At 48.3% G+C, this 23,966-nt stretch overlaps 1 protein-coding gene and 1 long non-coding RNA gene across 5 annotated transcripts; one reads left to right on the top strand and one right to left on the bottom strand.

The window, feature by feature from the left end:
- The first annotated feature begins 157 nt into the window (after positions 1 to 157).
- LOC309662165 lies at positions 158 to 8,764 on the top strand. Of its 2 annotated transcripts, XR_014264562.1 has the most exons (5): positions 158 to 748; positions 2,395 to 2,540; positions 5,057 to 5,344; positions 6,961 to 7,069; positions 8,124 to 8,764. It is a non-coding gene; the product is annotated as an uncharacterized lncRNA (long non-coding RNA). The 2 variants fall into 2 exon arrangements; XR_014264563.1 differs by lacking the exon at positions 5,057 to 5,344 and having other exon boundaries at positions 8,124 to 8,763.
- LOC309662163 (stearoyl-CoA desaturase 5-like) lies at positions 6,423 to 18,801 on the bottom strand. Of its 3 annotated transcripts, none has more exons than XR_014264552.1 (2): positions 18,265 to 18,801; positions 6,423 to 6,522 (listed from the first exon to the last, which is right to left on the bottom strand). XR_014264552.1 is itself a non-coding variant. In XM_082478870.1 (2 exons), exons 1-2 carry the CDS (start codon positions 18,503 to 18,505, stop codon positions 16,778 to 16,780), a joined length of 249 nt encoding a protein of 82 aa, XP_082334996.1. In that variant the 5' UTR covers positions 18,506 to 18,801; the 3' UTR covers positions 16,762 to 16,777. The 3 variants fall into 3 exon arrangements, 1 of the variants encoding a protein (XP_082334996.1); XR_014264553.1 differs by having other exon boundaries at positions 6,432 to 6,525; XM_082478870.1 differs by lacking the exon at positions 6,423 to 6,522 and adding an exon at positions 16,762 to 16,785.
- Positions 18,802 to 23,966: the final 5,165 nt, after the last annotated feature.

Here is a 23,966-nt window from a genome sequence, read left to right as displayed (position 1 = left end):
GGGATCTTAGTTCCCCAACCTCGGATTGAACCCAGGCCCTCCCCTCAGCAGTGAGAGCACGAAGTCTTAACCACTGGACAGCCGGGGAACTCCTAAAAAAATATTGTTTCTTTTTGCTATATGACCAGAAGTGGAGTTGCTGGATCACATGGTATTCTAATTTTATTTTCTTGAGGAATCTCCATACTGTTTTCAGTACTGGTTGTACCAATTTACATTCCCCAAAACAGTGCACACAGATTCCCTTTTCTCCACATCCTCACCGGCATTTATCTCTTGTCTTTTTCATAATACACATACTAACAGGTGTGAGGTGATATCTCATTGTGGTTTTGATTTGCATTTCCCTGATGACTGGTGATGTGAATCACCTTTTCCTATACCTGTTCCCCAAATGTTTGTCATCTTTGGAAAAATGTCTTTTTAGGTCCTTTGCCAACTTTTAAATTGTGTTATATGGTGTTTTTGCTACTGAGTTGTATGAGCTCCTTGTATACTTTGGATATTAACTTCTTTTTAGACACGTGATTTGCAAATATTTTCTCACACTCCATAGGGATGGGGAGGATCTAAGTTGCTTGTCTGAGGTCACACCGCCGGAAGGGAAGGCTCTAAGAGTCCCAAGTTTCTCTTCCTCGCCCCTCTTGCTTCCTGCCCCTGGAATGTGGGCTCCCCCCAGATGGAGCAAAGTACCTGTCAAGCAGCATCAAATATCCAGTGCAATCAAGACAAGTTCTATGATATGAAAGCAAGTCCTCAGGGCCAAGGCCCATGGTCCTGCTAACTCCCTGGGAAAGAGGCCTCAAACATCACTCGTGATATCAGAGAGAGCCAAGGACACACACAGGGAACGTTGCCCTGGGCAGTGGCCACTTCATGCTTCATGGTGTGTGACCAGTGTGAGAACGCAAGGCCGTAGGAGGGCCCCATGCTTGGCTAAATACTCTGCCACCACCATCTTGAAATTCTTGATAATTATTGAACAAGGGCCCTGTATTTTCATTTTACACCCAGCCCTGTAAATTATGTAGCTGGTCCTGCTTCTGGGAAAGTTGCTTGGTCACCTTCTCCCTGCCTTCCCTGTCCCCAGTCTCAGGACTTTGTGCAGGGCCAGGGCTGCACACAGTCACTGTAAGAGATGCTTTTCCGACCACCGTTTGGAACCAAAACAAAACCAACAAAAGCCCCAGATCCATGCAATTAGCCAATATCTCCTCACCAAGACAAAGCCCCTCTGCCTGGAAAGATGCTGCTACTGGCTTGAGACTCCTTTTCCCCCTGAACATCCTACCCTCCAAGGTCTTGCTGCCATTTTCATGTGACACAAGTCAAATGACCAGGGGCTTTTTTCCCCTCTGCATTTTCCTGCATAGATTTGCACCTGTTTCTGTGGCTAATGTTACTGTTGGGTTTCTGTTTTCCCATCTCTGTCCTCTCATCCCTGCTCACACACTGCACACACAATCATAAATTATATTCCAGACAGGCCAGGAATCTCTCCTCACACACATCCCTAATAAAATGTTTATCTGATGGTTTCAAGACCCTAAGCTGCCTCCAGCCAATTTTTGCTAACATACGTCACCCCTGGGACTAGCCAGAGGTGGGCAGTCAAACGTTAGCATCAACACATCCTTTAGAAGGTCCCTAAGAGGGCTACATGCTCCAGGGCTATTCCTGGAAAGTTGGTCACAACCTGTGGGATGGCCAGACATTCCCCCCAGTCCCAGGAAGGGGAGGATGAGGTCAGAGAACTTGCAATGTCGTGACCCTTTGATATGCCTCTCACAAGGACAAGCTCTCCTCGAAGGAAGGTTATACATAACTGAGTGTTTCTGTCCAGGTGGTACTTATAATAACCAAAGGAATTAATGCAGATTAGTTTTCTTTGGTGTCTGGGTGTGGTAGGCATGATGTCCCAAAGATGTCCACGTCCTAGTCCCTGGTACCTGTGAATATGTTACATTACATGGCAAAGGGGAAGTAAGGTTACAGATGGAATTAAGGTTGCTAATCAGCTGACTTCAAAGATGAGATTATCCCGAATTGTCCAAGTGGGACCAATGTAACCACAAGGGTCCTTAAAAGTGGAAGAGAATCAGAAGAGGAGGTCAGAGTGATGCTATGTGAGAAGGACTTGACCTCTAGGTCGAAGATAGCGCCTGGCTTTGAAGACAGAACAAGGGGCCATGAGCCAAGAAATGCAGGCAGCCTCCAGAAGCTGGAAAAGGCAAGGGAAAAGAGTCTCCCCTAGAGCCTCCAGAAAGGAATGTCGCCCTGTTGACACCTTGATTTTAACCCAGTGAGAACTGTGTCGGACTTCTAACCTATGGAACTGTAAGTTTATAAATTTGTTTTGCTGTAAGTCACTAACTTTGTGATAATTTGTTACAGCAGCAAGAGGAAAATCATGCACTACCTCCTTAGATTCTTATCACCGGGGTGTGTTTAACAAGCAGAGCTAAGCGGAGGCAGGGAAAGGCCCTTGGAGGAACCACCACTGCTTCCCTCGTGATGAGAAGACCTGGCAAAATTATGAAGTAAGCAAAGTGATGAAAAACACCCTTTGTTTTTTGTCCTTGGGTTGTGCCACAATCCAAGGGGATCCCTCATTTGGGGGACTCCAGGTAGACCTACCCCATAAAAGCCTATTGAATCCAGAAGCTCCCAAGTTTTCCTTTCAGCCTACCAAGGGTTAATTATCCTAGCTATTAACTAAAGCATGAAAGTGATCATATTGACTATAGATACACGACAGGATAATGGAAGAGAGTATATAAATGAACACTCATTTACTGTTTATCCTTTTGGGAAATGCTGACATGCTTAATGAGCCTCACTCCAACCCAGCAGCACTTAACCTTTTTAAAGTCACAGGCTCTGCTGAGAATCCAATGGAAGAAAAACGCCAACACACCCAAAACCTATTTCGGGGGCTCATGAAACCCCTGAGGCATCCAGCCTCAGCCCAGAACCCCTGCTCCAATTGCTAGGACAGCTAAGGAAGGTAATTTGAAGGCTGTTTAAGGCCTGTGTCCCTAAAATCACTTCTCCCTGTTGGCTACTTCCTGCCTGTACACAAAGCTGATCGTGGGGCCAACCTAAAAAACACCAGAATTATTAACAAGTACCTCTTTCCCACTGGTTGAAGAGACCTTAGGGGTAACAGACCAGAACCCAGTGATGGGAACAAAATGTTCAAAGAATGGAGACAAGAAGCAGTGAGAGATAACCTGGGCGGGGTGTGGTGGCGGACAGATTTTGACATGGCAACAGCATATCTTGTGGGCAGAGAGGCACAAAATCCCCATTCCCTGTTAAATAGGATCTGACTACCACCAGAGTGAGGTGGATGAGCCCGGGCCAAGGGGGAGACTGACACCCACATCCCCGTCACGGCCACCTGGGTACATCCCTGGGCAATGCTATCCGATCCATCCCCACTCCAGAGACACCCATGAGCCCGGTGCCCAAACCACTGCTGTGTAAGTCGGTGCCTCTCAAGGCAGTGTCACCTGAGGGTGTCCAGCAGGGCTCAGGCATCAGAAGGACATTCTCGCAAGGCCTGACTGCCCCTTACCAGCTCTGGATCTTGGGCAAATGAGTCCGCCCTGCATTCTGCCTCCTCAGATGCAAAATGCAGACGATACCAGGACAAGTCCACAGTCCCTCATCGAAACCCAAGGGTCAGATGTGCTTCAAGGTTCAGAATTGTTCAGATTTGATAAAGGTAATAGAGTGCCTATGCATTATAGTAATACCCATGGTGGGTCTGTCACACAACACATCAATACGAACATTCAGACTAAAAAGGATAAACAGTTTAGGTCAGATTTTGCCACCAAATGCATTCATTGGGTTAAGCTTACCCTCTACTTAGTTATGAAATAATTTTTTTGCAAAGTTTTGCTGTTGTTCAGAACAGCCGTGAAGACATTAAGGCCCTGTAGGATTATTGTTGTGTGGATTAAAACAGTTACAACACCCACCTCCTCTAGCCATCCCTGCACCTCAGGCCCACTTCAGTCCTCGTATTCATCACACTGAGTTACAATTCTCCTAGGTCTGTCTCCTCTTCTAGATCGTGAGCATTTTGTGGTCAGGAATGACAGCTTGCTCACCTGTGTATTCCCAGGCCCATGCTGGGCACATGTTCATAAATGTGTGCAAAACACAAGTTAATTAGTCATCTAAATCTCTCCACCTGCCTGCCTCCAAGCAGGTGGAAAAGCGCACCCCAGAAGTGCTCCCTCCCTTGCTCCTGAACCCGGGTACACATCAGAACATCAATCTGCCTACTCAGCATCATCACGACGGTGCGGGAACCTCCTTGGCACTTTCAAATACTTTTTTCATAAACCCAATTCATGTCCACTAGGAATGGCCCTGACCAGGGAGAGACTTGGGAGATTAGAACTTTTGCTAATCAGCAAAGTTATATCTGAGTCCAGACTCTTGCCTCCAGCCTTTAGACTGAAGAAGGACCTGGCAGCCCCAGGGGGCCAAGGAGGCCCACCTGTCTGTTTGCTTCTCCGGGAGCTGCTCCCACACATCGTGCAGTCTGGGCACAGCACCAATGCGAGCTCTGCTTTCAGGACTTTGCATCTCTCTTTCTCTGTGAAGACTCCACGCCTGCCTGGGTTTGGAAGGCTCTCGGCTGCCTCTTCACACTTATCTCTGAATGAGAGAAACCCAGCCCGGCTCCCCTGAGCAAGGCTGAATGAGCCCCGAGATCTAAACTGGCACGAGCTACAGCTTGAGAACCACTCGTGCTAAAATGGAGAGGGACTTGGAGAGCGCAGCGCCTTTTCAAGAGAACGGAGAGGAAAATTCAACAGCGGGAGGGACTGAAACAGCCACTTGGATTACTGTCCTAGGTGAGGGTGGTCCCCTGTGTCACGTGGTCACCTTTGTCACGTGGCCACATTGACAGGATGCAGGTTAGAATTAAGCCCACTGCCGCCCATCGGATGCACAGTGAACATCTAGAGCGTCTCCCCAATGGTTGTCATCTCTTGGTGGGTCAGAATCATTTACAAGGGTCCTTATATCTCAGGTAGCAGAGGAGCCTAGGTCCAGGACGCCCCTAAAGTGTGCCTTGTCCCAGGCAGAGCTGCACTGCCTCCCCGCCTGCCTGGTCTAAGAAGTATTTGCTCCTCAGCAAATGAAGACGACTGGAAAGCCCCGACCCTCAGAGATGAAAGGGGCCCGAGAGAAGGGCTCCACCGACCTCCATTCTTTGAATGGACACGTTTCCTGAACGCGGTCACGTCTATACAGCGGATTTCCTGCACCAACTCGCTGTCTGGTCCTGGGAGCGATAATAATGATGCCACCGCTACTCGTACTGGGGCTGCCTTCCCGGAGGGGAAGATCGGGCAGGGGAGGCGCTGAGGCTACGCAGTTGGCTGCCGCACCTGAGTCCCCTCCGCAGTCCTAAGAAAGGTTTCAGGGCCCTCTTCCAAGCAGGTGGAGGTTTCTGCCTAGGGCTGTTTGTTTGAGGCTTTCTCCTGAGTTTTTTTCACCTCTTCTGAACAGCCTTCCACCCCAGGGATGACCCAAGCACCTACCCCCACCCCGCCCCGGGGAAACAAGCTCACTCCACACCACAAAGCATTCCGGGTCCGGGTCCGGTCCGATCACAGGTTCTCCTTCCGCTTTAACTCTCCTCTCTCCAGTGAAACTCCCACCCCCTCGGGCTCAGCCCTGTGTAAGAAGCTGTGTGCTGAGAGAGGAGCCCCTGCAGCTATTCCCATTCCCCAAATGCTGCCTCTTATCAACCCTAAGGAATCTCGGGCTAGTGGAATTGGAGGCAATGTAACAGCCTTGCACCTGTTCTGAGACGGGGCACGTGTGTGGGGATGTGACATTAAACTGCTAGGGACACAGCATCACTCCCAGGTCACCTGCCTCCGGGTCAGAGCACCTCCAACCCACAGGGTATAAGAGCTACCCGTGGCACCTGTTAAAATGCAGAGTCCGGGTCGCTCCCAGAGGTTCTCATCCTGTAGGGCCTGGGTGGAGCTCCCGTCTGGGTAGAGCCCCCTGATCTGCACGTTGCACGAGCAACTCAGATGACCCCCAATACACAGTCCGCAGACCAGCCTGAGAACTACTGCCTCGCTCATTACCTATGTCTGCTTCTCAGTTTCTACCCCTTCCCGCTTCTGAAAACTGCCCCTCACAAATGTTTTCCCGCAAAGAGCTGGGGGCAGTTGGTAGGGGAAAGGTGGCCCCCGAGGTTTTCCATGAGGACGATGTAGCCAGAATTACCCCAACTAATACTGGATACTTAAGTATATACAGATGCAATTGTCTTGAATTTGCTTCAATCTAATCCGAAGGGGGGGGGGAAGCTATAAAGGACATTGCTAGGGTACCTGATGACATTCGGCTATCCACTGTGGATTAGATAATATCAAAAAGTTGGGACTTCCCTGGTGGTCCAGTGGTTAAGACTCTGTGCTTCCAAAGCAGTGGGGGCCAGTTCCATTCCTGGTGGGTGAATTACGATCCCATATGCTGCTGGGCATCGCAAAAAAAAAAAAGATAATATCAAGGTTAAACTCCTGGTTTTGAACATTGTACTGTGGTTGTATTCTTATTGTTAGGAAATACATACTGAAGTATTTAGAGATAAAAGGACACAATATCTCTGACTTATTCTCAAATGGCTCAGAAAAAATAGTAGTCACACATATGTATACATATACACATAGAGAATATGATAAAGCCAATGGGATAAGATGGAAATTGTTCAGTCTGCGTAGAGTAAATGGGAGTTCCCTGTACTGTTCTTACAACTGTTCTATGTATCTGAAATTATATATCAAAGTAAAAAGTTACCAAAAAAAAAAAAAATCCCCAGGTGAGGGGTGGGTGTGGGGATAGAGACTCCATTCTCTTTACTTTTATGTATGTTTGAAATTTTCTATCATTAAAACGATTCCCTGTACCAAGCCTCAGGTATGGTTTGAGTGGCACCGACCCTGGGCTGCTGGGAGCCTAGACACCGTCCACAACATCACGGGCAATGACCTGTGAGCTAGGAGTACCGCCTGGATTAGCGGTAAGGTCCTCCACGTTCTGTCCTCCCAACTCCCAACACTTAGCGATACACCTTCACAATCTGACTTTTCCAATGTTATTTTTTTCTGATGATTAATATCAAATCTTTCGGGCGGAATCTTACATAAAGGCAATTATAAACTAGAAAATAAACATCACCTTTTAGACACACATTGCCTCTATCACAAAAGAAGTTTTTATTAGGACAGGTGATTTACTTTCAACCCCAGAACTTAGATTGGGCCCTAATACCTTTCCTTACATGATTTAGGATATAAATTTAAGCCAGAATGACTGACTGATTTTTTCAAAGTTCTCATTCAGTTAAAATAGAAAAGGATAGAAGCTGAAGATTATATGAATCATATGATAACAAGAAAATGCATATGCAGAGATGATATTAAAAATATTTGAGTACACCATAGGGAACTATATTCCATATCTTATAATAACCTATAATGGAAAAGAATCAAAAAAGGAATATATATATATATATATATATATATATATGTATCTCCAAATTACTTTGCTGTATATGTGAAAGTAACACAATATTGTAAATCAACTATACTTCAATTAAAAAAAAACTGACAACCCACAAGGGCACCAACCAATCAAAACCAATCAGAACAGATTTATTTTTAGATTTAAGCCCTGCAGCTGAGCCAGGTATTGGCCCTTTAGCTCTTGGATTGTTGGGAATTCCAGGAGCACCAGGGAAGGCACAGTTATCCAATGATTTTAACCACTGGGCGAACACTGACTGACTACCAGCTCTGTGCAGGAAGGAATATTAGCTCTAATAACTATGGTTTATTCCAACCCTCCTGGGAGCTCTGCCAAGTTTAGGTTCATACCCAGTCTATGCTCAGAGGGTAGCTCCAGATGGAGTCAAGACCCTGGAGTAATTCAAGCAGAGCTCAAAAATGTTAATGACTCACCCACTTGTCAGGAGCTAGGGAGCCAAACACAATGGATTTGGAGGTGGGAGATGGGAGGGGGAGATATGTGGGCATTATTCACACTTGCTAATAAATACCTTCTTTTGCTTATAGAGACTCTAGGGCAAAACAAATGCTTTCAGGGACACTCCAGTGACTCACAGGCTGAGAATAGAGACGATCTTCATTGTAACCATCTGCAAAAGCTTCTTATGAATGTATTTATTAGAGGAGGGAACCGACAAACTACTCCAGGAAAGTTACATTTTAGAAATTCATTTCTAATTTCATGCATAGAACTTTTAAAGAAGTAAGAGTATTTTCCACTTCTACTCATGCCAAGAGAACATTAAGTTGGATACACTACTTGGGGAAAATCACAGCTGTTCCTCTGAGTTATAAAAGGTAGGAGGGTAGAGACCAGGTCTCTGTTTTTTTACACAGTGCCTGGCTCAAGACCATAGCAAATTAATTGCCTGCTTGATAAATGTTTTTTGACGATGAGGTGGAGGATGCTTTGGGAGATGGCCTTGCTCATTCAGGTCACAGGCTGCATTTACAGCCATTGTCTCTTTAGGGAACCGAGCTAAAACCCATACAGCCAAATTGCCAGGGCATGATGGTATGCATACAACAGACAGTGATACAGGAAGAAAACAAATTTAAACCTGAGTTCTAAACTCTATTCTTGTAACTCTTCATTTCCAAGTCCACTGGTATTTGATTTTTTTTTTTTTTTTTCCCATTTTAAGGGCAGGGCTTCCCTGACAGCGCAATGGTTGGGAAGCCGCCTGCCAATGCAGGAGACACGGGTTCGAGCCCTGGTCCAGGAGGATCCCACATGCCGCAGAGCAACCAAGCCCGTGCGCCACAACTACTGAGGCTCGCGCGCCTAGAGCCCGTGCTCCGCAACAAGAGAAGCCACCGAAGTGAGAAGCCCACGCACCGCAATGAAGAGTAGCCCTGGCTCGCCGCAACTAGAGAAAGCCCGCGTGCAGCAGCGAAATCCCAACGCAGCCAAAAATGAATAAATAAATTAATTTTTTTTAAAAAAAGAGTACCTGCTGGGTGAGATTAAGTGGACTTTTTTTTTAAGTGGACTTTTAAATGCCCTTTTAAGTAAAATTTGAGGCAAGAGAACAGAAATCTGACCGTGACGTCATCACTGACGTTCTGCGTCACCTGAACGATGAAGACAATGACCAGCCAAGAAAACCATTCATCAGTCTGAGGAAAGTGTGTCACCATGGAAAAGCTTGGTAAAGAACACATTCTAAGTCACTCACTGTCCATCTTTTTCTTTTTAAATCCATTCTCCCACAAAGCATTTAACACTTCCCTGTGCCCAGAGCAACCTTCCCCAGCCCCGTCTCACCGCATAAAAACCCAGAGGAGTGATAGAGAATTCTGCAAGCTCCCCACTGAGGTCAGGGTGACTCCCAGATGGACACGGGTGCAGAGGGGCATGCAGATTCCTGGGGCACTGAGAAAGGCTTCTCTCTCCCCAGTCCTTTCCCCAAAATCACATGGAAAGTTCTCTTACAGGGGCAAAAACATCTTTAAAGTTAAGAAACAACATGAAAACTTTCCTTAGAAAGAAAGGCCACACAAAGATTAAACTCATTCATTCGTCTCCTCCTGCATCCATTCCCCCAGCACAGTGTATGTTGAGCAGAGGCCATTGCCAGGCTCTGGGGAGGCAGATGTGCCATGGGAGAGCTCAGAGCCTCATGGAAAAGGCAGACATTTACAACTCGCTGAAATGACAGCAGGACTGGAGACAAGCGGAGCGGGTAGGGAGTAGAGGGGAAGAGCGTGCTAAAATATGAAATCAGAGCCTTTCCAGGGAATGGAGGTGACACCAAAGAGGGAAGGTCATGAGAGGGAGTAAAGGCAGGCCCTGGAGCAGAGGTGTTGGCTGTCCCAGCAGCCATGCCCTCTTCTCCCTTCCCCCAGAGCCTGGGTTTTGTTTGGCTCTTAACCCCCGCCTCATGTGGCATGTGGCTCAGTGGCTAACACTGATTATCCTGAATCCCTTGCCAGTGATGGTTTAACAAGGGACTTGGGACACAATCCTGCAAGTGAGACTTGAGGAGACATCAGCTGTGAGATGACCAGGAGAGAGTTTCTCTCTGATGAGACTTCAGGAAGGGGCAGCCTCTCTCTTCTTCTGTAGGACACTGTTGTAACTCCTGGAACTCTGGCAGCCATCTTGTAACCACAAGGAAAACTAAATTCCACAAGGCCACCATGGCAGAAATGAAACCTGCACTTTGATGTTATTACTGAGTCATCCCACAAGTGCCCTACCTTAGGATTACCTACCAGTGAAATTAGAAATTTTCCTCATCTTTTAAGCCATCCTAAGTTGAGTTTTGTGCTACTTGCAGCCAAAAGCATCCTTTGTGGAAGGTGGCCCTTTCCTGAGGCCCCCTCGCCTTTACCAGTTCATCTGGTAAATGAACTGTTAACTGTTTTACCAGTTAAACAGACATGCTGAATTCCCAAGGGCCATGCACAGAGACTTCCTGTTATTTTTCTCCAGCTCTACTCATGAAAATAAAATTAATTTTCTAGCCCATGAATTAAACATCACTGCTGCCGGCTGAAAGATTTTAGCAACAGCCTTTTGTTGGCAAGAGAAGCAGGATCCCGACATGTTCTAAAATAAGCTACAAGGAGGCAGGAGGGGAGGAGGCCATTAAACGGAAAAAGAAAGAGTTGCCAAATCCCACCCATGTGCAGCTTCTCTGACCCGTCGGCCTATGGCCTGACTTGAGGGAGTGATTCTCTAAGTTCACTGCAGATGGGTCACCTGGAGACCTTATCAGTGCAGGTAGTGATTCAATAGGTCCAGGGTGGGGTCTGAGAGTCTTTCTTTTTAACAAGCTCCCAGGTGATGTTGCTGGACCACAGCCTGCAGGGACCCACAGAGCCCTCCGTAATAAGCTGCAGAAATGGGAAGGAGGACATTGAGGAGGGTAGTGAGAACCAGCTGTTTAAGCTCAGGTTCAAGGGAGGAAGTGAGGTGAGAAGAACTCCCCTACACACCTGTACCTTTGAGAAACAGAGGAAAGAGGAACACAGGAGGAGGAGAGAGCCCTGGGTCTGGTATGCCTGTGCTATTATACCCTTGGGGCATTTTAGTAATTTAGTCCTGGGACAATACCCCTGAATCTGTGAGATCAAAGGCCCAGCTGAGACATTATTTCTAGCTCTCCCTCAGCTCTGGCCAGCCTGAGGGAGGTGCCCGGCCCCACTGCACACCTGCTCCAAGGCGTCTGCCTCAGGGTCCTTCCCGAAAATCTTCAGACTCACTCATCCCGCTGCCATGTGTCTGGTCTAGAAGTTATACACCAAGAGCCACTGGTGTGTGTGATGGGTGAGAGGAGGTGAGAGGCAGGTAGAGGCTGCAGGGCAGCCCCTCCGAAAGCCTGATCTCCTCCCAGTCTTCCTGGTCCTCTTGAATCTTCCTGCCCTGGATCTGGACCCTGATCACCTTCAGCCTCGCTGAACCACCAGGTCCTTGACTGGCTCTCCCCTCTCCCCTGGGGAGCTCTGTAGCCTGTGGCTACAGTGCCATCTCACCCAAACCCCTTGGCCAGCCAGCCTCGGGCCTCCTGGAGGCTCAGTCCAGCCACCTCCTCCCCCGGGAAGCCCCCCCAACTCCCCCAGGCTGGCACCTGCAGCTCATGCTGCCTTGGCGGTTCTCACCTGTGCACCCGTCTGTCTCTCCAACTGGCCTTAAGTGCCGTGAAGTCAGGGATGGTGTCGGTGCCTGGCAAGTAATGGGTGAGTAATAAGCATAACTGAATATGGATAAGGGAATTAAATAATGGTTCTCAGCCCCGCTCTGCATCAGAAACACCTTAATGCCTTTTTCAAAAAAGCCAGGACCTCACTCCTAGAGATTCCAGTGCAGTAGGTCCGGGTGGGGGGGGCGCCCAGGCTTCTGAATATTTTAAAAGATCCCCAAGTGATTCTGATATGTTTTGACAATAGTTGAAAAGGAAAAGAATGAATGAATTAGTGGACAAGTGAATATGTGACTGCACGTGCAACTGTGAGGCTCTCTCGTGGCCGTTCACACTCAGAGTGAACAAACGGCAGACGCTGATGAAGGAGGATAGCGGGTCCCTGCTGGGATGGCCACCAACCCATTGCCAGGGAAAACAAAGTCAGAAAGCAACTGCTTTACCCCTGACCAGGGCTTTCTGACAACTGGGGGGTAGCCGGAACAAGTCCCAGCCACCAAAGGGGGAGCTAAAGGAAGGGAAGGCGCGAAGGGAAGCACCGAGGGCCAAGTGCCTCACTCCCGTTCCTTTCACTCCAGCTGCGACATGCTGCTGGTTGTACCGCTCTTCTCACTGTGCAGCTGGGGACGCTGAGGCTACGGGGGGTGAGCGATCTGCCCAAGGCTATAGCTGGGGGGCTGGGCCTTGAACCCAGATCCTCTGACTCTAACGTCCATACTCTTAACCCCAGGGTGGCACTTCCACAGAAGCAGGACATGTCACAGCAGAGGGATGGCGAGACTGCACACCAGAGACTACAGAATGTCAAAATAAATGCTCAACAAGAATAATGCCAACCAAAGACGATGTTGCCTTTTATAAAAATTCAGGGAAACCACCATGACTGTGTCACCCTTTTGTAAATCTCTCAGTGACTTTTCCAAGCAATTATTATGATGTTATACAATACACAAATCAGGACAAGATGAGAACTAAATGTTACATGAGGTCAGGATAATCTATTTAGATTTAAAGGCTATGCTTTATATTTGAGCCACAAGAACTCCAAGTCCCAGACAAACAGACACGGAAGCCCTGCAGGTTCCCTGATGCCTGGCCCACGGTGGGGTTGGTAGTAACAGAGAGCACTGCATGTCTATCCTCTGGCACCAGTTTGACATTTGCCCCGATTCTTTTTTTTTTAATAAAGCTTTTATTTATTTATTTATTTATTTATTTATTTATTTATGGCTGTGTTGGGTCTTTGTTTCTGTGCGAGGGCTTTCTCTAGTTGTGGCAAGCGGGGGCCACTCTTCATCGCGGTGCGCGGGCCTCTCACTATCGCGGCCTCTCTTATTGCGGAGCACAGGCTCCAGACGCGCAGGCTCAGTAATTGTGGCTCACGGGCCCAGCCGCTCCGCGGCATGTGGGATCCTCCCAGACCAGGGCTCGAACCCGTGTCCCCCGCATTGGCAGGCAGATTCTCAAGCACTGCGCCACCAGGGAAGCCCTGCCCTGATTCTTAAAACAACTTTCAGATCAGTATTACCATCCCTATTTCAGAGACCAGGAAACCAAGGCTCTCACACTGGAAAGGGGCCTGCCAGAATTTGAACTAAGTGGCAATGCTGGGATTCCCGCTCTGGTTGCCACTCTGCAGAGCGACTTCACATTTCAGGATGACAGTGCAGTTGGCAGTGACCTTGACCAGTGTTAGAAAAAAACCGAGTTAATAATGTTAACCTCAACCTATACTTATACTTGTTGGGACTATTAAGCCAGCAAAAGCACACCATTCTCTCGGGTTTCGCTGCACTCCACCCAGCCTTGGGTAGGGCTCTTAGTGCTTGCCTGGTTATTAAAAATGCAAGAGTTGCAACCATGGGCTGGGAATTACAAGATTTAAAAGGAAGATTCATTTATGTTTTTCAGTTTTTTAGTAGTTTGAGCGTTAAAGATTTAAAAAAAAAAAAAGAATGGGGCTTCCCTGGTGGCGCAGTGGTTGAGAATCTGCCTGCCAATGCAGGGGACACGGGTTCGAGCCCTGGTCCGGGAAGATCCCACATGCCGCGGAGGAGCGGCTGGGCCCTTGGGCCACAATTACTGAGCCTGCGCATCTGGAGCCTGTGCTCTGCAACAAGAGAGGCCTTGCTAGTGAGAGGCCCGCGCACCGTGATGAAGGGTGGCCCCCGATTGCCACAACTAGAGAAAGCCCTCGCACAGAAACGAAGACCCAACACAGCCATAAATAAATAAATAAATAATTCCCATTTAAAAAAAAAATAAAAAAAAGATGATTCAAGGAGACAGAAACGGGGAAAAAAGTCAAAACTGAGACCCTAAGACATTTAGGAGAAATGATTTGGCCCTGTTTTTACAGCAATTTAACTGGCTCTGCTCAAAAAGCCCCAAAGAAAACACTAAAGACCAGGTGAGTTATCAGCTGAACAAAAAGATTCTTCTTTACAAAATAATGGCCTTCTGGAGGAAAATAGGAGGAAGAGAGGATGAAAGAGAAGGGAATGAGGGAGGGAGGAGGGACAGGGGGATCTGTGTTCATTTCTCTTTGGAGACTTTGAGAAAGAACCCTTGTTTCCCAAGCCAAAGCAATCTTTTCTATGCAAGAGAGGCAACGAAGCCATGTTGTGTGCCAGCTTTGTAGAATTGATTGTGCTGCAAGACGGCCTTTTTTCCTTCTAGTAAAGAAAAAAAGCCAGTATCAGGACCAATAATAATAAGAGCAGCTAACAATTACTGGACATCAGCCAAGGTCCAGGCACTGTGCTAAGTAGTTTACACCTATTATCGAATTTAATTCTCACAGCCTCATGAGCAAGAAGTATTGATATACCCATTTTACAGGTGAGAAAGCTGAGGTCTGGAAATGTTCATTTGCCCAAGGCCATGCAGCTGGTACGTAAGTAGGAGAGCAGGGATTCACATTCTCAGTTGTTTCTCTTCTGAGCTGTGCTCACCCTAGAAAACCGGGAGGTAAAACAGAAGTCCATGGCCACGCATTCTGGGAGGGCGTCAACAATGTTAGGGATTTGGTGGAAAAAGAAGCCCAACAAAGACATCAGGACCATCGAAGGTGTGGATTCAGGTTACCCAAGGCCTGACAGAAGACAGCTCATCTTTGGGCAACTCTCCGAATTGGACAGAATCTGACTGATGGACCAGTACCTTCCACACCCCAGCCTCTCCTGACCCTCCCTCCTGCTAGACTGCCTCGTCAATTCCTGCCACCGCTCAGATTCCTCGCCATAGGCTGTGTGCCAGCAACCTGAAGGGCACCAGAGAATCCTGTCTCTTCCTTAGCAATGGTCACATTTGCCCTGGGGCAAGATGGAAGGGAGCAGGGCATGTTAGTGTTTTGCATGCCTGATACTGTCACTGAAATGGTCATGATGTCACCAAGGCATATTTAGGGGACTCGGATGACATTTCAAGGGAAACCAGAAAAGTCCCTCATGTTTTTGGAAACCAGTGGCCAGAATGCCTGGAGACAGGGCAAAGCTGCTGGGAAGGGGCACCAGGACTCTGACCTCGACACCACAGCTGCAGCTCCTCACTCCCCTATTCCACTCGTCTTGGGAGTCAGGGCATGAACGAACTGCCCCTTTGGCCAAAAACCCTCAAAGCAGGCACTTTTGTGAGCTCAAGGCTTCAGGTGAAGATTTTTCCTCCAGCTGGAGGGCGTGTTCTGTGCTCAAAAGTCATAAACTCATCCCTCAGGACCTGTGGGCACCAAGAGCATTCCGTTCTGACAGCCTGCCCACTCAGAAAACTGCAAGGGTAAGAAGAGAAAACAACTTGCTCTGGGCCCAAGGAGAGTCATAAAAAGGTGGGGAGTGAGGCAGTGGAGGAGGTCTGGACTGAACAACTTGATGGGATCTTTCACGGATGACATTTTACTGCCACGCAAATTACTCTTCGCACAACTGAACACCTAAAACATCCTCTGCTGGGTGCTCTGCATGGATGCCTCCTGTTTCCAGGGCAACCATACCTGGGGTGGAGGGTGGCAAGCAATAATAGATGGGCTAGTTAAGCCTACTGCCTTGACAACTCAGGTCCCTGAAGTGGACGAACAGCCCACTGGTGCATGAACTCAGTCCGAACACTACACAGAGCCAGTGGGAGAGATGATGAAAAGGGCATCCAGTGGGGAGAAATTTGAAGCTCAAGGCACCAGGGCTTTCAATGAAAATAACCCTGATCAACAGTCTCCCTATAGATTCTAGCCATCAGCACACTGATCTTAGCTGTCTCTCTCCCTCACTTCTTCTCTCACAAGCTATCCATCAGATAACATTCACTTACTTGGAATGTTTCTAAGTCACAAGTTTGAATCTTGAAACTACAATATCCACCACTGTCGGCTCTTTTTCTGTTTGTTTGTTTTTTGGAGGGGGGCAGCAATGAAACCCAGGTAGGAAGTGAATCAAGATTCAGGGAATGGAACTGATGAAAAGTAGCTAAGGCAATAGACTATGCAGGAAGGCACAAGGATGGGCTTGGCAACATCACCCACAAAGGGGAACCCAGAGTCCTGCAGTGTGTTGACTTCTCCGGGGAAGCTAAAGGATTTTGAGGCCGAGGACGGTGTCTTCTGGCCGAGGTCTTTCAGAAGAAAGATTCTGTCTCCACCACAGTGAGTGGCCTGGAAAGGGCAGAGGTGACTGGCAAACCTGGAGAGGAGGCCTTGTCCTTGTGGCTCCTGGTGGGATGCCAGAACCAGCAGGTGGGTGGCTGTAAGGGATGGAGCCTGTGGGTCTGTGGAGCTCCAGGCATGTAAGACAATATTTTAAGTGCTCACTTCTCCCTGAGCTCTCTGACACTGGGCTATTAAAGCTAAGCCCCAATCCCCTGGAGGCAGGTGAGCTCTGAAGTCCAAAGGCACAGTCCTGCCCCTGCAGGGAGAAGGAGTGGGGTGGAGAGGGAGCAGCTCCCTGGAGGATCCAGGGTAATAAGGGTTTTGGTTGGCAGGTGGGGGGAGTGTGTCCATGAAGCAATGACTGAGCATCTCACGATCTAGTCATCTGGAAGTAAAGGAAGAAGGAAGACAGGGAGAATGAAACCAACACATAACAGTAAAGAAGATGGTGGAAAGGACACTGAATTGAGGCGGTGTACTGAGCAGGGGAGGGCTGAGCAGGGAGGTTACCCGAAGCTTAGGGGGCTCTGGGAGGCTTCACAGATGCCCACAGACGCCCCGCCCCTCTCATCATTCCTCAGCTCTGCTCAGCCACACTCCCCTAAGAGGCCCCCATCTTCTGGAAGAGTTTGCTTCCGAGAGCAGGGACTGCAGAGTTTCAGGGGAAGGCTTGGAAACGAGCGGCCCCATTATGAACTCAGGCATTTGGAGCTGGCACTATGCTAAATAAGACGCCTTGCAGAAAGAGGTTTTCTTATTTTCTTCCTTCCTCTTCCCCTCTGGGAATAAAAGTAGGTTGTGTTTCTCCTGCCCCCGTTCCTTGGCGATCTCGGAAAGGAGAGCTGAAAGGGCTTCTTGGATCATCTCGTCCAACTCTCAGCCCAGGATATCAAGGCCAGCGCCTTTTGTCCCGGCTAATGTGGCCACTGCAGGGACTGAGGCCAAAACCAGTTGCTGGGGCAGGGGGTGTTGGAAGTGGTTCTGAGGTCAGCCACTGGAGTCACGTAGGGCAGGCACTCGGCCCCCGGGCCCCGGGAGGTGGGGGGCATTGGGGGGGGGGCTCCTGGGCTCCCTCCCATGCCGGCAGGGTTGCGGGTGCTAGGAAAGAGGGTGGCGAGAGGGAGAGCTACAGGTGCGGTGACAGACAGGCACTGGTCAGAAGGGATAGGTCCCAGAGGGGATCTGCTCTGCCACGGTCTAAGCTTTGTGCTGGGGAGCAGAGCGTTCTCGCCGCGGGGTTGGTGTGCTCGCCGAGAAACTTCTGGGACCTTAGAAGTGCAGCTGGGCACAAGAGATCACGGAGCGGGCAGGGATGGGGGCCTTGACCGGGCAGGAAGGGAACTGGTGTCTTCCATCTCCTGCGCGAACATCAAGACTGATCCGGTGCCGGGTCTCTCCACCCCCGCTGCAACTCCCTTTCTTGTCCTGAACTCGGCCCCAAGGTCCGTGGCCCACAGAGGAGACTGAGAAGCCGAAGGGCGGCAGAAAGGAGCGCCGCTGGGACCCGCCTGGGCGACACAATCATCCCATCGGTCTCCCCGCCCTGGAACCCGGGTTCAGCCGGTGCGCCTCTGCGCACAGCGGTGGCGCCGAAGGGCCCCGAGTCCGTCCAGGAGCCGCCAAAGGCACCTACTCAAGCAGACAGCGGAGGAGGCAGAAGTTGAAAATACCAGCACAGAAATACCTGCCTGTACCAAAGGCCGGACGACTGCAGGCCGGGGGGCCGGGGCGCGTGGTGGGGAGGCGAGCGAAGAGCGGAGGGGGGCTCCACACCGCCCGAAGCCAGCGGCGACCCGCGCCCCCGCGCGCCCCGCCGCCGCCTCGCCTCGGTGCCCCGGGCGCAGGGGCCGCCGGCCGGACTTACCCCACAGCAGAGTGAGCGGCTGGGCTTTGGGGATGAGCGCCAGGGAGTACACGGCCCCCAAGTGGAGCAGGCTCATCAGGAAGACGTTCCTCCAGACGATGTCCTGCCGCCGCCCGCGCGCGCCGGGCTTCTCCCGGCCGCCGCCGCCGCCCTCCGAGCCCTCAACCCCGAAGCCCACACGGATTTCCTCCTTGGCGGTGCGGAAGGGGACCTTCCCCTCGTTGGCGGCCGGGCCTGGCATGGCTGGGGAGAGGCGGGCGCTCGTGGCAGCGGCAGCAAGCAGGCGAGCAGCCGGCGCGGAGCTCTCTGGTGGGGGCGACGGCTTCTGCCTTTTAGGAGGGGATTTCCGCACCTCCCGTCCCCGCCTTCCCCGGGCTTCTCTGCTTCCTTCTCTCTTCTTCTGGCGTTCAGCGCGGCTTAAGGATGCAAATCTTGGCGCCCGGCATCTACTGCTAGCGAGTCGCCCCTACCGCTGCCGGGGCTGAACTCTGCGGCGAGGAACTGGAGGTGAGCGCCAGGGGCTGGAGGGGACGCAGGGGGGTGGGGGGAGGGGGCGTGGAAAAAGCCGAGAAAGCGGCGGGGGTGGGAGCGCTCCGAGGGAGGGAGCTGGGAAGAAAGACCCGCATAGCTACAGCCAATCAGGATCGCCTGCGGGGCTCTTAAAGAGAAAGGCGCCCCCTGGGCCTCCGCTGCCCGGGCTCCCAGGGGCCGGACGGGGCAGCCTGCTCGGCAGGCAGCGTGCAGCCTCCGCCCGCGGGTGGGTGAGCGGTGGCTCCCGGGTCAGGGAGCCTGCAAAGGGGCTCACAGCACTTCTGCAGCTGTTGTTGTGTGTTTCTCCGGTTCCCAGAAATACCCTTCCCTTTTGAAAAGACTTCTTTTTGCTTTGAAGCTACGGGCTGGAGGATTTACAATACTTGCCCCAGGTCGCAACACAAGCTAAGGCCAGATCTGAGTTGAGAATCACAAGTCCCTGTGTCTCCAGGTTCCTATGGCTCCTTGGGCCTGGCCGGGGCGGGGGGGGGAGGGGGTGGTGTTGCAGGCAGCCGCTCAACTCTTTTTTTTTTTTTATAAAACACCTTTATTGGAGTATAATTGTTTTACAATGTGGTGTGTCAGTTGCTGCTGTATAACAAAGTGAATCAGCTATACGTATACATATATCCCCATATCCCCTCCCTCTTGCGTCTCCCTCCCACCCTCCCTATCCCACCCCTCTAGGTGGTCACAAAGCCCTGAGCCGCTCAACTCCTTATTGGACAGCTTGCAGCCAGACACACAGTAGGTGCTCAAATAATGCCTATTAGATGATGAATAAATGGTTTGGGGGCTGGTTAGTATACAGTAGTGCGCCGCCACTGCGCGGCCCATCGGCCACGCAGCTGTTTGTGGCAAATTCTCCGCTAACCAGTGCGTTTCTGGACTGTCTCCTAAGCCTCGAAGTCAGCACCGTTGAGATGGAGCTTTAGAAAAACATCACCCAGAACGTTCCAAGGAAACTTAACCTCAGAAGAATCGTGTCTGCTCATTCCTCCTCTCCCAACGCAGATAATTTAGAGCTATCCAGAGGGAGCCCTGATCGCACAGAAGTGTAGAGGAGGGTGAGCTGGCCGTGTCCCAAGCAGCTGTGGCTGCACCTGCGGCTGATAGCAGAAGGACAGGGGCCAGGAATGGAAGCTAGGGGCTCTGGATTCTACTTCTAATTCACTGTGACCCAACTCAGTCCTCTGGGGACAGATTTCCTTACCAGGATCTAAGCTTTATTCTTCTTTCCAGCTTGCAAAGTCTATAAATGTGAGTTTGAAAGGATACCATTATGTTGACAAAGAAAGCTGATTTTTGGATCAACTTGTTAGGAATCCTTTCCAGCGTCACAGGAGAGGGAAAAACATTACCAAGGATTGACTACATGAAAGGACCATACATGAGCATCTCATTGTTAGTAGACCAGAATCAGTCCAATCAGCCAGAAAAAACAATACCTAATTTAAAACTGAAGCAACGTATGTGGCTTGTGGAATGGTGGCCACTGAGCCAGTGTTACGGTGTTGCTTCAGTTGGAGCTGAAATTATAGAATGAAGGGACACTTGCCCGGCGCCCAGATAAATGCCGGCCCTGTCATTAGACCAGTGAGACAACAGAACATGAGACTTGAGGGCATAAACTTCATCAGCCTGCTCAACCTTGGCTTTATAATGAACCACTTTTTCTTCTCATGCCCCCTCTGCTCCCCACAGCCACCAGACCCACATCTTCCCTGTGGTTCTCTATTCAGACTGTCCTTTCTCTAGGGGTGGAGTAGTTGCTCTGTCAAAAGCCTCTCTCTGGGTTATTGTAATGACTCACCACACCCTCACTCTAACCATTCAGTCATTTGTTGGGCAGGCTGTGTGCACCAGTCCTGCTATGTGCCAGCACTGGTGCACACTGGGGATACGAGGACGAATAAGGTGTGGTCCATGCCCTAAAGGAGCTCCTCATCTAGGAGGGAAGACAGATCAAACAAGTGTTACCTCTTGGCTATGAACTGGGAAGGGCAGGAAGGTCCAGTCCGTTATCAGAAAAAAATAAATAAATAAATTCTTGTTAGGCATCAAGTGTACCTACAAAGAGTTCAGGGGAGGCAGCAAAACAGTTCTTTATGTGGCCCCAGAGTACCTTATCTGTTACATAAGCTACTTCATCTTGGCTCTATCTTAAATGAATATCTTCCTCTCTTCCTCCCAACAGGTCAGACTGGGTGTGGCCAATCATTTCAGTTGGTTGGACTCATGATAGAGAAGGAGATGTTTTCATCTGTTGGAGGTGGGAGGACGTGCTCTTCAGGCCTTTCAGATGCTGCTTACAGAAGGATGGCTGAAGGACATTAGCCCCTCCAGATCTAGCCTCAGAGTGACACCTCTACACATACAAGGTATAGTCTTGAATATCCCCTGTGGCATATTATGCCGTCAGGGCTACTGTCTCTTTTCTCCACCTTACTAAAGACCCTAGTATATTTTCTTAGCTTCTGGTCAAGACCCTAGAAGTGGATGGGTATTCATCTCACTCATGGGACAGTAACCCTTATCCTGTCAAACAAAGAATTACCAAAAATGTGAGAAGACCTATTAGAGGTATGTGCAGGAATTAAGTGGGGCCATGAAGAAAGGAGTAGTTAATTCACACTAGAGGGGAGGAGGCGGGTGATATCTGGATAAGGGTTTTTTTTTTTTCTTTCTTTTTTTTTTTTTTTTTTCATGTAATGTCTGAAACATTTATATTAACATATTTCCATACATATTTCCATACAAATACAAATATAAGATTTTTAGAAACTTCATGTAATGTCTGAAACATTTATATTAACATATTTCCATACAAATAACCCAATGAAAGTTTAGTATTAGTTGTTTTGTTTGCTTTTTTATACTGCAGGTTCTTATTAGGCATCAATTTTTTACACATCAGTGTATACATGTCAATCCCAATCGCCCAATTCAGCACACCACCATCCCCACCTCACCACAGTTTTCCCCCCTTGGTGTCCATATGTCCATTCTCTACATCGGTGTCTCAACTTCTGCCCTGCAAACTGGCTCATCTGTACCATTTTTCTAGGTTCCACATACATGCATTAATATATGATATTTGTTTTTCTCTTTCTGACTTACCTCACTCTGTATGACAGTCTCTAGATCCATCCACGTCTCAACAAATGACTCAATTTCGTTCCTTTTTATGGCTGAGTAATATTCCATTGTATATATGTACCACATCTTCTTTATCCATTCGTCTGTTGATGGGCATTTAGGTTGCTTCCATGACCTGGCTATTGTAAATAGTGCTGCAATGAACATTCGGGTGCATGTGTCTTTTTGAATTACGGTTTTCTCTGGGTATATGCCCAGTAGTGGGATTGCTGGGTCATATGGTAATTCTATTTTTAGTTTTTTAAGGAACCTCCATATTGTTCTCCATAGTGCCTGTATCAATTTACATTCCCACCAACAGTGCAAGAGGGTTCCCTTTTCTCCACACCCTCTCCAGCATTTGTTGTTTGTAGATTTTCTGATGATGCCCATTCTAACAGGAGTGAGGTGATACCTCATTGTAGTTTTGATTTGCATTTCTCTAATAATTAGTGATGTTGAGCATCTTTTCATGTGCTTCGTGGCCGTCTGTATGTCTTCTTTGGAGAAATGTCTATTTAGGTCTTCTGCCCATTTTTGGATTGGGGTGTTTGTTTCTTTGATATTGAGCTGAATGAGCTGTTTATATATTTTGGAGATTAATCCTTTGTCCGTTGATTCATTTGCAAATATTTTCTCCCATTCTGAGGGTTGTCTTTTCGTCTTGTTTATGGTTTCCTTTGCTGTGCAAAAGCTTTGAAGTTTCATTCGGTCCCACTTGTTTATTTTTGTTATTATTTCCATTACTCTAGGAGGTGGATCAAAAAAGATCTTGCTGTGATTTATGTCAAAGAGTGTTCTTCCTATGTTTTCCTCTGAGAGTTTTATAGTGTCCAGTCTTATATTTAGGTCTCTAATCCATTTTGAGTTTATTTTTGTGTATGGTGTTAGGGAGTATTCTAATTTCATTCTTTTACATGTAGCTGTCCAGTTTTCCCAGCACCACTTATTGAAGAGACTGTCTTTTCTCCATTGTATATCTTTGCCTCCTTTGTCATAGATTAGTTGACCATAGGTGCGTGGGTTAATCTCTGGGCTTTCTATCTTGTTCCATTGATCTATGTTTCTGTTTTTGTGCCAGTACCATATTGTCTTGATTACTGTAGCTTTGTAGTATAGTCTGAAGTCAGGGAGTCTGATTCCTCCAGCTCCATTTTTTTCCCTCAAGACTGCTTTGGCTATTCGGGGTCTTTTGTGTCTCCATACAAATTTTAAGATGATTTGTTCTAGCTCCGTAAAAACTGCCATTGGTAATTTGATAGGGATTGCATTGAATCTGTAGATTGCTTTGGGTAGTATACTCATTTTCACAATGTTGATTCTTCCAATCCAAGAACATGGTATATCTCTCCATCTGTTGGTATCATCTTTAATTTCTTTCATCAGTGTCTTATAGTTTTCTGCATACAGGTCTTTTGTCTCCCTAGGTAGGTTTATTCCTAGGTATTTTATTCTTTTTGTTGCAATGGTAAATGGGAGTGCTTCCATAATTTCTCTTTCAGATTTTTCATCATTAGTGTATAGGAATGCAAGAGATTTCTGTGCATTAATTTTGTATCCTGCAACTTTACCATATTCATTAATTAGCTCTAGCAGTTTTCTGGTGGCAGTTTTAGGATTCTCTATGTATAGTATCATGTCATCCGCAAACAGTGACAGTTTTACTTCCTCTTTTCCAATTTGTATTCCTTTTATTTCTTTTTCTTCTCTGATTGCCGTGGCTAGGACTTCCAGAACTATGTTGAATAATAGTGGTGAGAGTGGACATCCTTGTCTCGTTCCTGATCTTAGAGGAAATGCTCTCAGTTTTTCACCATTGAGAATGATGTTTGCTGTGGGTTTGTCATATATGGCCTTTATTATGTTGAGGTAGGTTCCCTCTATGCCCACTTTCTGGAGAGTTTTTATCAGAAATGGGTGTTGAATTTTGTCAAAAGCTTTTTCTGCATCTATTGAGATGATCATATGGTTTTTATTCTTCAATTTGTTAATATGGTGTATCACATTGATTGATTTGCGTATATTGAAGAATC

The sequence above is a fragment of the Balaenoptera physalus genome, assembly GCF_965194825.1.
Source record: "Balaenoptera physalus genome assembly, contig: SUPER_5_unloc_1, whole genome shotgun sequence".
Lineage (NCBI taxonomy): Eukaryota > Metazoa > Chordata > Mammalia > Artiodactyla > Balaenopteridae > Balaenoptera > Balaenoptera physalus.
Note: the sequence above shows the minus strand (reverse complement) of the source record. Positions and strands in the feature narration are given on the sequence as shown.